Here is a 14,795-nt window from a genome sequence, read left to right as displayed (position 1 = left end):
CACTGCCAGCAGTCTGTACAGCGGCTACATTCCTGGTAAGTCATTCTGCAACATCGCAGAAGGAACACCTAGCTTCTGGTAGCTCTATTGCACGACCACTTTCAAACTCGACGAGGTGTTGGTAATGGTATCTTTGTCACCTTAAAGGCATGCTTGACCAATTCACCATGTCGTCTCAAAGGTAACTGACGCTTACGATCGTTACAGCGTGTATTTAAAGCAAACTGATTTGCATGCCACTAGCGCCACTCTTCGCCGACTGGCGTGAAACTGGAACAGACATTATCTTTCATATGCAGAAACACGACTATCAACTTCAGTTTATATCGCACAACTCCTTCCTGGTGTTGCGATTTTCTTTTACATCATTATATTATGAAAAGATGGAATAAAAAGTTAATCAATCTGTTACTGCTTCCATACTAATGCCGTTCGGTTGTCCTGATTTCCCTGAATTGCTTAAATCGAATTCCTGCATGGTTCCTTTGAGAAAGACAAGGTCAAATTCCTTCCTCTTGAGCTCCCCAAACTCGTGCACCGATTTCAGTGACTACATCGTCGACGGTACAACGAACAGTAATATTCCTTCCTTAGTAGTTTTTTTTTCATTTCCACGTCTAAATCTAACGCAAACTTCTGGTTGGTGACACCAGAAAAAAATTACAATGCTATTAAGTAGCGGAATTTTTCAGTATCGGCTATATGGTCGAACTTAATCTTTCAAATGCAAAAACGAGCGTTAGTTCCCTTATAAGTAAAATAAGCGCAGAACACGTTCCCGCTAAATTTCCAGAATCGTAGCTTTCTGTTCTCTCTCATTTGTAACAGTGTAACAATGTATCAGTGTCCATACGATAATTATTAAACCGAGTTCGATTGTCGATCCGGCACACAGTTTTGATCTTCCAGGAAGTTTCGTTGTTAAATCTGTTAGCTATGATTCTAGTTGCTGCTGGTCTTGTCTAAGCTTGGAAAATGTTAATAGGTTTGAACCTTTAAGACATTTCCGGCACTAGATTGCCGGTGGATATGTAAAAAATCAACCATACGCTTCAAAATTTGCAAGAAAAGGACAACCGATAGCACTGCTGCAATTCTAAATTGTTGTATTCCTTGTTACACTTTCAGTGTATATTTCGTATTGCTTTTACGTATTTCACCATTTTCTCTATGGAATGTTATATGAACTGCATATGAGTTGTCCTTTATTCTGTTAAAAGTAATCTAGTAACATAAGACTTCTTGTTTACCTTTTGTTTCTTTATTCATGGGGGGCCATCTTATTTCCTACAGTAAAAATAGTCATTTATGCGTAGTGAGTGGTTCAAGAACTTTCTTCAGATCAACATCGTTCCTACCATTATAGCTGCGCTGTTTCGAAAAATAATGAAATTTTATTAGGAGCACCTGTCTTTAAAAACTATGTCAAATTTTATAACACTACGATACAAAATTCATGTTCGCTGACTAAGTGTGTGCGGAATTATTTTTTTTTACTTTTTGCAGCATCTATAAGTTTGTGCGTTACCTTGTGATGGCGAGAGTATTAGATCACGAAGAGAACCGAATATCGTCCTAGAATACGTTGGGACTGTTCTATCTAATGAGCGAATACAATTTAAAAAAATGTTTATACCGAGAAACAAACTGGCATTTTCCCGTAAATAGCTGTAGGTGTCACATAAAAATTGCGACAAGCAATATTTATTTGGCCTATCTCAGCGGCTCGTAGCAGGCTTTGATTTGAGAGAAAAGTGCTCATTTAGGGTCGTCTGTCTCCCTAATAACACTACAGACGATAGCTTGAAACCAGCAAACAGTACGCTGTTTATCTTCATAGAGAGTAATATAGCTTCATAATGTCAATAACACCGAATTTATAGAGAAAACGTGGTTTGTATATGATACCAAAGTTAAAGAATATGAAAATAATCCTTAAATACATTGGAATTATTATCTACTCTTAGGCTTTCTATTGTTCCACATAAACAAGTTAATGTTGTCAGTTATCAATATCATTACAATAACTGCGACATTACCATAAATTCTCGAACCACTTCTACGAGTATATAGAATGTAAACTAGTATACTGCATACTTTCGTAACTCAACAGCTGAAAATGTGTTGTGTTAAAATGAACGACGATGGGAACTATCAAAATATGTGTGACGTAAACAAAATGATAGCTACTCACTGTGAGAATATCACCAACTGGCGTAACAGTTGCTGGAATACTCTCTTATTCAGTGGAGAACTTGTTTAATATTTTTGACACGCAGTAATGCTTTGTTGCAGGAACGACACAGACGTGCGAAAATGAGGGTGAGCCAGTGCCGGCAGACGCCATCAACGTCGTGGGCGTCCACTGCTTCTCCTGTATGTGTACGGTGAGTGGAGACTACAATGCGTCGTACAGCGACGAACTCTTTTGCACTCTTGTGACAGCGCCTTGTGGCCTTTTTGGCGAATTCTAACTTCTCGCGTATTTTTCGAAACTGCCAGCAAAATACTCCATCCTGCACAACCAAATAATATAATATTGTAAATCGAAGTTTTCAAGAATCTAAAGAGAACTATTACATATGTTGCTTCCTTCACTTAAACGTTGATTGATATGCGAGTTGCAAGTGCACGATAAAAAATGTTTCAGACCGTAAACTTAATTTTCATACTAATAATTTCATTACTATTTTCAGTACTTTGACAGCACTGTTTTCGGCTAACAAATAACTGAAAACTTACATGTCCTTGATCGTTCCTATACTTGAAACATAATGTCAGTCGAGCGCATACCTTCGCAAGTTTTAATGGTGCCTAATGATGTATTTATAATTTGTGGACATTTTGATCTGACTGTCATGTGAAAACAATATAAAATTCACAAGAACAATATCGTCGACGGCAGAAAATTCGTGTTTTTAACACGCAACACATTTCTTACGCCTCTTGTCATGTTGCTTATGCAACACTGCAGAACAATTTACTTCGGTGGAAGTTGAATGAACGTGTGTGTGTGCCTGTTTGGGAGACAGAGAGAGAGAGAGAGAGAGAGAGAGAGAGAGAGAGGAGTCACTTGCCATCTTTCCCTTGGTATTTCATTATGATTATAGTTTTACAATAGGTATATCCTTACTAAAATCATTTAATAAGTGCAAAGACCAAGCAAGTTCTCAACAGGTGGTATAGTACTTCGTTCGTATGTGCTAGGGCAACTTGGCGTCATAATTCATAAATATTAGCCTGAACTTTATCGAAGTGCCGAACGAAATCAACAATAATAAATGTGCTATAGGTGATCATACGGTTATAATAACGTTTTAAGTCCACTTGATGATAAATGTCCTGGTCTGCTGGTTGAGGATGTAATAATGTCACCACCCGATACCGCTTTCCTCTGTTCCAAATTTCACCCCACTTCAGCATTTCCTTGCTGATGGAACTGCATACAATTCCGGTAGCTGAAAGCAACTACTCTCGGCGCAGGAGCTAGCAGACGAGGCGGCGCGGCGCGGGCCTCCACTTTCACTGCTGCTGCTCCCGGGTCATATAGCTAGCGGTAAGGTGTCTACCGTGAGTGCCCGCCACGTTAACGCGCCGCCGCTTCACTCTACGTCTTGCCAAAGCGTGTGACTCATTTAAGGAACTAGAGAAAGCACCCGTATTCCACAGTATAAAGTAGTATACGACGTACACGATCGCGCAGTGTTTCAGACTGAAGTGCGGGAGTTGACGAGTGATCCACATCTCCCGAACATAAGTCTCCAGTAACCAAGCCAATGTTTTGTGGTCCCAGATACACTGCTGGCCATTAAAATTGCTACATCAAGAAGAAATGCAGGTGATAAACGGGTATTCATTGGACAAATATATTATACTAGAACTGACATGTGATTATATTTTCACGCAATTTGGGTGCATAGGTCCTGAGAAATCAGTACCCAGGACAACCACCTCTGGCCGTAATAACAGCCTTGATACGCCTGGGCATTGAGTCAAACAGAGCTTGGATGGCGTGTACAGGTACAGCTGCCCATGCAGCTTCAACACGATACCACAGTTCATCAAGAGTAGTGACTGGCGTATTGTGACGAGCCAGTTGCTCACCCACCATTGACCAGACGTTTTCAATTGGTGAGAGATCTGGAGAATGTGCTGGCCAGGGCAGCAGTCGAACATTTTCCGTACCCAGAAAGGCCCGTACAGGACCTGCAACATGCGGTCGTGGATTATCCTGCTGAAATGTAGGGTTTCGCAGGGATCGAATGAAGGGTAGAGCCACTGGTCGTAACACATCTGAAATGTAACGTCCACCGTTCAAAGTGCCGTCAATGCGAACAAAAGGTGGCCGAGACGTGTAACCAATGGCACCTCATACTGTCACGCCGGGTGATACGCCAGTATGGCGATGACGAATACACGCTTCCAATGTGGGTTCACCGCGATGTCTCCAACCACGGATCTGACCATCATGATGCTGTAAAGAGAACCTGGATTCATGAAAAAATGACGTTTTGCCATTCGTGCACCCAGGTTCGTCGTTGAGTACACCATCGCAGGCGCTCCTGTCTGATGCAGCGTCAAGGGTAACCGCGGTCATGGTCTCCGAGCTGATAGTCCATGCTGCTGCAAACGTCGTCGAACTGTTAGTGCAGATGGTCGTTGTCTTGCAAACGTCCCCATCTGTTGACCTAGGGATCGAGACGTGGCTGCACGATCCGTTACAGCCATGAAGATAAGATGCCTGTCATCTCGACTGCTAATGATACGAGGCCGTTGGGACCCAGCACGGCGTTCCGTATTACCCTCCTGAACCCACCGATCCCATATTCTGCTAACAGTCATTGGATCTCGACCAACGAGAGCAGCCATGTCGAGATACCATAAACCGCAATCGCGAAAGGCTACAATCCGACCTTTATCAAAGTCGGAAAAGTGATGATACGCACTTCTCCTCCTTAGACGAGGCATCACAACAACATTTCACCAGGCAACGCCGGTCAACTGCTGTTTGTGTATGAGAAATCGGTTGGAAACTTTCCTCATGTCAGCACGGTGTAGGTGTCGCCACCGGTGCCAACCTTGTGTGAATGTTCTGAAAAGTTAATCATTTGCATATCACAGCATCTTCTTCCTGACGGTTAAATTTCGCGTCTGTAGCACGTCATATTCGTGGTGTAGCAATTTTAATGACCAGTAGTGTATTAATGGCAAGGAACGAGGTACAGCAGGACTACATGTACTCTTCCTCTGATTCCATACGACAACGTTTACTGTCTCCAATTAGAGAACGTGGGGGCTTACCACTATACTGGGTTCTCAAAGTCAGGTATCAAGTAATGCAAGTAAATCTTTCCGGAAGCTGAAAGCTAATTTGAACACTGCAGTGCATTGATAGGCAGGTACAGATGGAGGTGCTATGCCGTTGCCATTCTCTGATGTGCAAACTGTCTTAGCCAGTGTCCGCAGCTCGTGGTCGTGCGGTAGCGTTCTCGCTTCCCGCGCCCGGGTTCCCGGGTTCGATTCCCGGCGGGGTCAGGGATTTTCTCTGCCTCGTGATGACTGGGTGTTGTGTGCTGTCCTTAGGTTAGTTAGGTTTAGGTAGTTCTAAGTTCTAGGGGACTGATGACCATAGATGTTAAGTCCCATAGTGCTCAGAGCCATTTGAACCATTTTGAACCATCTTAGCCAGTTATTTACACGTGGGCCTATAGCGTAAACGGACCGACCAAGACCCAGCATGCACTCCTCACACTAAAAAATCATTGTCAGAAGTGAAAGTGTAGTTGGAGATAAAAAGCGTCCTAGAATCCAAGGGGTCTCGAACACCAGACCTTTGAAATTGTATTGAGACATCCATTGAACCACCGAGCCGCTTCAGATGTTTCTACGGAACCCTAAACATTTTTGTATTATCGAGTGCCTAACCCGACCTTCAAACTTCGATGTGGTCAGATACGTAGTATTTTACACTGTCAATAAGAGTGGCTGAGACACTGACCTACAAAGTATACTGACAACCTATCAATTAAAAACAGAAAAAGTAATAGGAAAAATGACATGGTTCCTCCTTTTGTTGTGATTTTTGAACAGTCTATGTGTTATTTCTAGCTGAAGTTTGTTATACATCTCAGTTAATCTTTCTCTTCTCTCATTCCTATTACTGACCCCATATTTCATCGTAGCATCTCTTTAGTTACTTCCCCTACCCCACCGTTCCCATCCCTCATATTTACGTTTCCGTTTTCCACGCTGAGTGCCCATTCAAACCTCTCATATAGTCCCCCTATCTATTCATCTTTTGCTTGTGGTGTCGGCTTGTATACCTTAATTAACGTTGTCGGTGTTGGTTTACTGTAGATTCTCATGAGAATGATTCTATTACCGAATTTTCAAAGTAGCTTACTCTTCAATGTAAGTTCCAATACATAGCGAATCCTACTCTCGTTGCTGTTGATATTACCCTATATTCGTCTAACCATATACTCTCATCTTCTTTCCATTGCGTTTCACTGACCCCCTACTATACCTAAGTTGAGCCTTTGCATTTCTATTTTCGCATTTTCTAGCTTCGCTACCGCATTCTAGTTTCTGACGTTCTGCGCTCCGACTCGTAGACCTTTACTGTTTCATTAGTGATGTTCTAACATACTGATGGGTTATTCAGTTTTTTTCTCTCGGCCATTTCCCGGAGAACCGTATGGGGGACAAATCTGGAATCTTTGGCAACGGAGAGATCATCATGACGTTTTTTCAGTTACAGGCTACATGTCGTGTGGATACACATAATTTTTTGTTTAATGTAGCGGATTACATTTATATGAATTATATGAATGCGTGGTGTCTATTCTTTCTGACATGTCCGAAAGAATAGACACCACGCAGAATCCGCAGCTGTGAAATGTTGCATGTAAATTGAAGGGGGATTACTGATGTCTGCTGCATTGGGACATCACGCGGGATCTCCTGCTTGCTAGGCAGGTGCGGTAACCACTGTGCAATCCGGGACACACCGTTATCGCAGCTGCACGGACTGTCGCGGCCCGCCTCACGTCGGATAGGTGGCTCTCGCTGGGGTGTGGGGAGTAAGCAGGAGATCCCGGGTTCTAATCCCTGTCCGGTACATATTTTTCGCTCGTCACCGCTTGTTCCGTTTAATGTCCAGCTGCAGCTGACAGCAGTGATCCCCCTTCAATTTACATGTAGTGGTTTACACTGCCCTCTGTATCCTTATACACTCCTGGAAATGGAAAAAAGAACACATTGACACCGGTGTGTCAGACCCACCATACTTGCTCCGGACACTGCGAGAGGGCTGTACAAGCAATGATCACACGGACGGCACAGCGGACACACCAGGAACCGCGGTGTTGGCCGTCGAATGGCGCTAGCTGCGCAGCATTTGTGCACCGCCGCCGTCAGTGTCAGCCAGTTTGCCGTAGCATACGGAGCTCCATCGCAGTCTTTAACACTGGTAGCATGCCGCGACAGCGTGGACGTGAACCGTATGTGCAGTTGACGGACTTTGAGCGAGGGCGTATAGTGGGCATGCGGGAGGCCGGGTGGACGTACCGCCGAATTGCTCAATACGTGGGGCGTGAGGTCTCCACAGTACATCGATGTTGTCGCCAGTGGTCGGCGGAAGGTGCACGTGCCCGTCGACCTGGGACCGGACCGCAGCGACGCACGGATGCACGCCAAGACCGTAGGATCCTACGCAGTGCCGTAGGGGACCGCACCGCCACTTCCCAGCAAATTAGGGACACTGTTGCTCCTGGGGTATCGGCGAGGACCATTCGCAACCGTCTCCATGAAGCTAGGCTACGGTCCCGCACACCGTTAGGCCGTCTTCCGCTCACGCCCCAACATCGTGCAGCCCGCCTCCAGTGGTGTCGCGACAGGCGTGAATGGAGGGACGAATGGAGACGTGTCGTCTTCAGCGATGAGAGTCGCTTCTGCCTTGGTGCCAATGATGGTCGTATGCGTGTTTGGCGCCGTGCAGGTGAGCGCCACAATCAGGACTGCATACGACCGAGGCACACAGGGCCAACACCCGGCATCATGGTGTGGGGAGCGATCTCCTACACTGGCCGTACACCACTGGTGATCGTCGAGGGGACACTGAATAGTGCACGGTACATCCAAACCGTCATCGAACCCATCGTTCTACCATTCCTAGACCGGCAAGGGAACTTGCTGTTCCAACAGGACAATGCACGTCCGCATGTATCCCGTGCCACCCAACGTGCTCTAGAAGGTGTAAGTCAACTACCCTGGCCAGCAAGATCTCCGGATCTGTCCCCCATTGAGCATGTTTGGGACTGGATGAAGCGTCGTCTCACGCGATCTGCACGTCCAGCACGAACGCTGGTCCAACTGAGGCGCCAGGTGGAAATGGCATGGCAAGCCGTTCCACAGGACTACATCCAGCATCTCTACGATCGTCTCCATGGGAGAATAGCGGCCTGCATTGCTGCGAAAGGTGGATATACACTGTACTAGTGCCGACATTGTGCATGCTCTGTTGCCTGTGTCTATGTGCCTGTGGTTCTGTCAGTGTGATCATGTGATGTATCTGACCGCAGGAATGTGTCAATAAAGTTTCCCCTTCCTGGGACAATGAATTCACGGTGTTCTTATTTCAATTTCCAGGAGTGGATTTTTGATCATTGCTGATTGTTCCGCCTTTTGGGGGCAGTATCCCAATCCCAAGGGAAAGAGGGTGCCCTCAACCTCTGCCAGCTTCTACGTCCCCTATGACTAAGCTGTTGGCAGAACGAGGGTGACTGCTTATGCCGGGAGTCTTCGATCGCCATTGCTCATGTTTTTTATTCAAAATATGTGACCGATATCAACTCAAGACCTAGGACTTCCTAACTACTAGTCAGAGACGTTACGCCTAGACCACAGAGGCTTATTTGTATGCTTTTAAAATTCTAACTTTGTTCTCTTGGTATGGGTCCCACACACCGAAGCAATATTCTTGAATGCGTCGCATGAGTGTTTCTTCAGCAGTTTCCTTCGCTGTATCCCACCGATGAACCACAGTCCGCTCCCTACTTTACTTACAGCTAAGCCTATGTGATCGTTCCCTTTCGTATCCCTCTAAACTGTTACGCTTTGGTATCTGCGTTATATGACTCATCAATCGTTACGTTCTGTTATTGTCGCCATGGTCTACTAACATTTTGTGTTTTGTGAATTTTCCATTCTGAACGTCTTAATTTCCGTCCTGAATCAATGCTTCCCCTTCACACTAACTCTGTTGACAAATTAACCGGTCTTCATGCCTTAGCTGGCGGCTGTAGTTGTTAACATCTCATAACTAACTCACACATGTGAACGGCCATCAGTATTTTGTTCAGCATATAAAAGTGCAAGGTCACCCAGGAATTGCCTGAAAGTGAGGAATAAATGTGTTAGATTATACATATCGGTAACAGCATTGTGTAGATATGAAGGCCTGTGAGAAAACCAGAAAAGAAGAGAATCGATTCGTATGAGATGTGGTGCTACAGAAGGATGTCGAAGATTAAATGGACTGATAAGACAGGAAATCAGGAGTTTCTCCACGAAACTAGCGAGGAATGGAATGTGTCGAAAAGACAGACATGATGATAGGAGTGGCCGAGCGGTTCTAGGCGCTACAGCCTGGAACCGCGCGACCGCTACGGTCGCAGGTTCGAATCCTACCTGGGGCATGGATGGGTGTGATGTCCTTAGGTTAGTTACGTTTAAGTATTTCTGAATTCTAGGGGACTGATGACCTCAGAAGTTAAGTCCCATAGTGCTCACAGCCATTTGAACCATTTTGATAGGACGTGTTTTAAGGTGTGAGGGAATAACATCCGCTGTACCAGAGAGAACCGTAGAGGGCAAAAACTGTAAGCGAAGAGAGTAGCTGGAATAAATCCAACAAATAATCGAGAATGTTGGGTGGAAGCTCTAATCTGACGTAAAGGGGTTGGTACAAGAGAGGGAGTTGTGGCGAGTGGCATCATATGATTAATGGTGAAAAGAAAGAAAACTTACCCATACAGAATAGCTCTTCTGTCTTGCTTTGGCTGAATTCATGTTTTATATCCCTTTAGCCAAGGCTTTTTTGTCTACAACAGACCTAATGAGCAAGTCGATGTACCATGATGTCGCTGTAAGAATACTCAGCTTGTTGAATAGAGTCCAAAATAATACCGCATGGGCATGATAGGAAAGAACTACGTTGACCATTGCATCAGCGTCTGAAAAATTATGCCATCTTTTCATACAGAGGCATTTCGTAACATCAGTGTGGCAGCGGCGATTAGGGATATACCACAGGAAACGATATTTCCGGCAGTTTTGCGTGTTGTTTCCAAATCCACTCTGTGCTCTTTGATTACTGTAAGTGACCCTGCATTACGCCGAAACGCGTTTCAAACATAACCTGTTACGTCGTTTTTTGTTTTTTTTTTTTTATGAACCGAATAACGCGACACAGCTCATGCAAAAGCGTTTCTGCTCGACAGCCCATTTATACATTATTAACGACTTTAAGCAGTCACGTTCTTTGCCGTAATGGATAAGTTTCCACTTTGTTTAATCTCGATACAAGTCTCGCGGAGAATTACAATAACAATTTATCTCGGTAAATGTCGGCAGTAACTGTCAGCCCCGCGCATTATAACGATCAGCGGTTATTTTTAATGAGTCCGTGTACAAGTGACCCAGAAGCTTAAACAAGCGAAACACGGAAAATGGGTCCACAGACGAGGTGCGAACAGACTTGGGGAAACCGATGCGTAATTGATCTGCAGTGAAAGGAGGGCGTTGCAGCCGTTACCGGTGGCAATGCGATAGGGAAAGCAGTGGAGAGGAGAGGAGAGGAGAGGAGAGGAGAGGACGGGAGCCGTGGGGGCGAGCGGGCGCAGCCAGTGGCTCCCACAACAGGGGACGGGGAAAACACTGGCGTGCGACTGCGAAACCTCTGCTTCCGGTGTCTAGAAACACACTGCAAAGATTCATCATAGTGTGTTAACGTATCGTGTCAACGGAGGTGCGGAAGTATCCTGACACAAATAAATAACGCGGATAATAAGATTAAGCACTATATGGGACACTGTGAAACTGGAGACAGGACAGCTAGTCAGTGTACAACATTCTACAACAATTACACTAAACGGCAACGTTGTGAGTGACAATTCACAATTCGGTAGTAGTTTTATCAATCAATTTCTAAATATAGTAGCAAAAACAGAATTAAATAGTTCAGTGGAAAAAGCAGGAGAATATACAAAAAATTTCATTCTACAAAACTTTAAACAACTAGAAGTAGCACCAACTTCCTTCACTAAAAATAATGCAGTTACTAAAAATCTAAAAAACAAAAGCTCATGTGCGGTTCATGGAATATCAAACAGAATTCTGAAAAGTTGTTTTTACTTAATAAGTAAAAAATTGGTGATGTCTGTTCTTTCAGACACATCATACACACACATATAAAGTGATGGAGGCCAATGATGCCTTCAGTACCGATGTACAATGCACACCAAGCTCGACTTCTTACGGGAATACCACAAGTAATGAGGCTAATGGAAGGGGTCTACATCACTTATGTGCGGTATATCTTGAGAATTTGGTCCCGATGGGAGGCGTGCTAGGGTGGTCCATGCGGACGTGACGACCACTGTGTCCGGATGGCGTAGTGGTCAGCGCATCTTTCTAGTAAGCATCATACCACGGTTCCAGTTCTGGCCCGGCACAAATTTACATCTTGCCCCAGTGACTTAAATCAATGCCCACTGGCACCTAATGTCTTGAATTCCTTTGTATCTCGATTAAAAAGTAATCTCTTTAATGATATATGTAATGGGTCACTGGCACAGGAAATTTTTCCAGGCAGGTTAAACTATACCATTTTAAACCACAGCAAAAAAAGTTTACAAGATAGACTTAAACAACTCACATCATTTTCCAGAATATTTTAAAAAGTAACGTACTCAAAGCAGTCGCACTTGCAGTGGAAACAAATTACTTAGCATGTCACAGTCTCAATCCCAGAGTGGTTGCTCGACAGAGAATGCTATTTATAGGTTCACTCATCAAACAGTATAAGCCTTAAATAATAATATATCACCAGCCTGTATTTTTATGAGCTTTACAAGGCATTTGATGTGTATGTCGTGTTACTCTCTTAGAAAAACTCAAGCCTTATGGAACAGATGGCTTTATGCACACCTGGTTGAACCACACTTAACGAACATAATGCAAAAATGTTGTGCTGAATAATTCAAATTATGTCAGAAAGGTAGAAAATTTTAATGACTGGGAAAAAACACAAAAGGAATCCCACAGGATTCAATTATAGGTCCACTTAACAATGACCTTTCACTTAACATTCAACAAGCAAAACTAGTAATTTTTGCAGATGATACTACATTTGTAATATATCCTATTAAAAAGAAAGCTACAGAAGATTTGATAAGTGACTTTTTTCATAAAATTATTAAGTGGTTTTCTGAAAATATAATCTCTCAAGATTTTGAAAAAAGCAAACTAATTAACTTCTGTACAACAAATAGTGATACCAACAATTGATGTAGTACGTAATCAGGCGCCAGTAAATAACGCAGATTGCTCCAAATTTTCGGGTGCACGTACTGATAAAATCTCAAACTGGACTAAGCATACTACTGAGCTTCTGAAACAATTAAATTTAGCTATTTTCGCTTTTTGTGTAACTGATAATCTTGGAAACTACCGTATCAACCTCCAGACATATTCTGTATATTTCCACTTAATAAATCTTACAGAGTAAAAGAAAGTTTTGATTTCTCCCCAAACTGAGTAGTAAGACTAACGTGTGAAGTTCACCCACGGACGTCAAGGAGCTAGGCATTTTAACTGCGCCGTCGTAGTATAAATATGCGCGAACGAAATTCGTCATAAATAATCCATCCAAATTTGAGAGGAACAGACATGTCCATACCTACAACACTAGGGGGAAAAGTGACCTTTATTAACCATTGTTAAAGTTGTCAGTGGTTCAGAAAGGAGCAAGAAAAATGTTTGATCATTTGCACAATAACATAAAATGCCTGAAAGGTAGCGAAACAAGTTTTAAATCTAATTTAAATCATTTTTCCTATTCAATTGCTTCTATTCCAGTGAGGATTTTCTGCTTGGAACCTGATAAATTAAGTGTATTTATATAAGTACGACTAAATACAGGGCTTACATAAAGTCCGGGAACACTTTCAATTATTTATTGCACAAGAATCAAACATTGTACAGATATTATACACATGTCAGTTTGAAGAGAAACCCTGAAAGTCTTTTTTTTTTTTTTTCATGAATACCTCCACAGCATAGTTTGGTAATTTGCCGATTGTCAGCGCTAGTCGCAAACATGGGTAGTTAAGGTGTGGAGCTAGCTTTCTGTGTGTTGGAGTTCGACAAAAACAAGTGTGCTACAGCTGTTCAACAGATGTTTAGAACCAAGTATGGTAAGAAGCCACAAACAAGGAAGGCCATTTACCACTGGCACAAAAGATTCGTTACGACGGGTTGCTTGTGCCCGGCAAAGAGAAGCGGGCGTCCCAGTGTTAGTATGGCAGGAATTCCATTACCGTATTGACGTCTGCCGGGTCACTCATGGTTCGCATATCGAATGTTTGTAAAAAGAACTTCCAGACGTTCTCTTCAAAATGCAATATGTGTGATACCTGTACAATGTTTAGTTCTTGTGCAATAAATAATTGAAAGTGTTTCCGAACTTTATATACACTCTGTATAATAACGTGTACATTAATGTTAACACTAATCATGTATACATATCCTGTAAACTAACGCGTTACACATCATTTCGATAAAAAAATCGTTAAGATTATCTATGGAACATGTAACTAACTAACGTACTAACTAATTAAAATATGTCAGTGACTCGAACACTTCTTATGTAATAATACCAAGTACCTTGTCCTCGATGGCAACGGTTCATCAGACACAGGGTTATCGTCAGGAGTGCCCCAGGGAAGTGTAATAGGACCGCTTTTGTTCTTCGTGTACATAAATAATCTGACGGATAGAGTGAGCAGCAATCTGGGACTGTACGCTGATAACGGTGTAGTACATGGGAAAGTGCCATCGTGAAGTGGTTGTAGAAGGATACATGGTGACTCAGGCAGGTTTAAAATTAAGAGAACAGGCGTTTGCAGCTGAATACAGGACGATTGTACTACCGCCAACGTACATTTCGCGTAAGGACCACGAAGACAACGGAAAATAGGGTTCGTACGTAGGCATATATACTGATAAGCCAAAACATTACGACCCCCGCTCAACGCGACGTTAGATGCCGCCTGGTCTCGCTGTGGGCATGTGACGCGGTAACAAACGTACGCGGTAACAAACGTATGTAAGCGAAGCATGCGGGGATGGGAAGTTACCCTAGCGAAGATATAGGCCGCAAATCCATTGAGTTAAGCGACTTCGACAAAGGGCGGATTGTGATTACACGGAACCTGTGAATGAGTGTCTCTAAAACGCCGAAGTTGGTCGGATGTTCACGTGCTTCCATCGTGAGCATCTACGGAAAGTGGTAGGAGGACAGAGAAACTACCACTAGTCGCTAAATGGTTGGACGTCCTCGGGAGCTTGTCTGCTCTGTAAAGTAGGATAGATAGTGATATGTGGCATCTCTGCCGAAAAAGCATAATGCTGGTGAACGCGCAAGTGTTTCGTAGCACACCGTTCGGCGTACATTGTTGAACATGGAGCTCCGCAGCAGACCACCCCTACGTGTCCACATGTTGACTAACGAC

General features: G+C 43.6%; 1 protein-coding gene across 1 annotated transcript in view; it reads left to right on the top strand.

Annotated features, from left to right (window-relative positions):
* Positions 1-14,795, top strand: part of LOC126236045 (BMP-binding endothelial regulator protein) — a 748,120-nt gene that overhangs the window by 568,561 nt on the left and 164,764 nt on the right. The window contains exon 3 of the mRNA XM_049945081.1: positions 2,296-2,387. Coding sequence (XP_049801038.1) covers positions 2,296-2,387 — 92 coding nt within the window. The remainder of the gene's footprint in view (positions 1-2,295; positions 2,388-14,795) is intronic.

This window comes from Schistocerca nitens, chromosome 2 (assembly GCF_023898315.1).
Source record: "Schistocerca nitens isolate TAMUIC-IGC-003100 chromosome 2, iqSchNite1.1, whole genome shotgun sequence".
Classification (NCBI taxonomy): Eukaryota; Metazoa; Arthropoda; class Insecta; order Orthoptera; family Acrididae; genus Schistocerca; species Schistocerca nitens.
The sequence above is the reverse complement of the archived record's forward strand: the minus strand, read 5'-3'. Positions and strand labels throughout refer to the sequence as shown.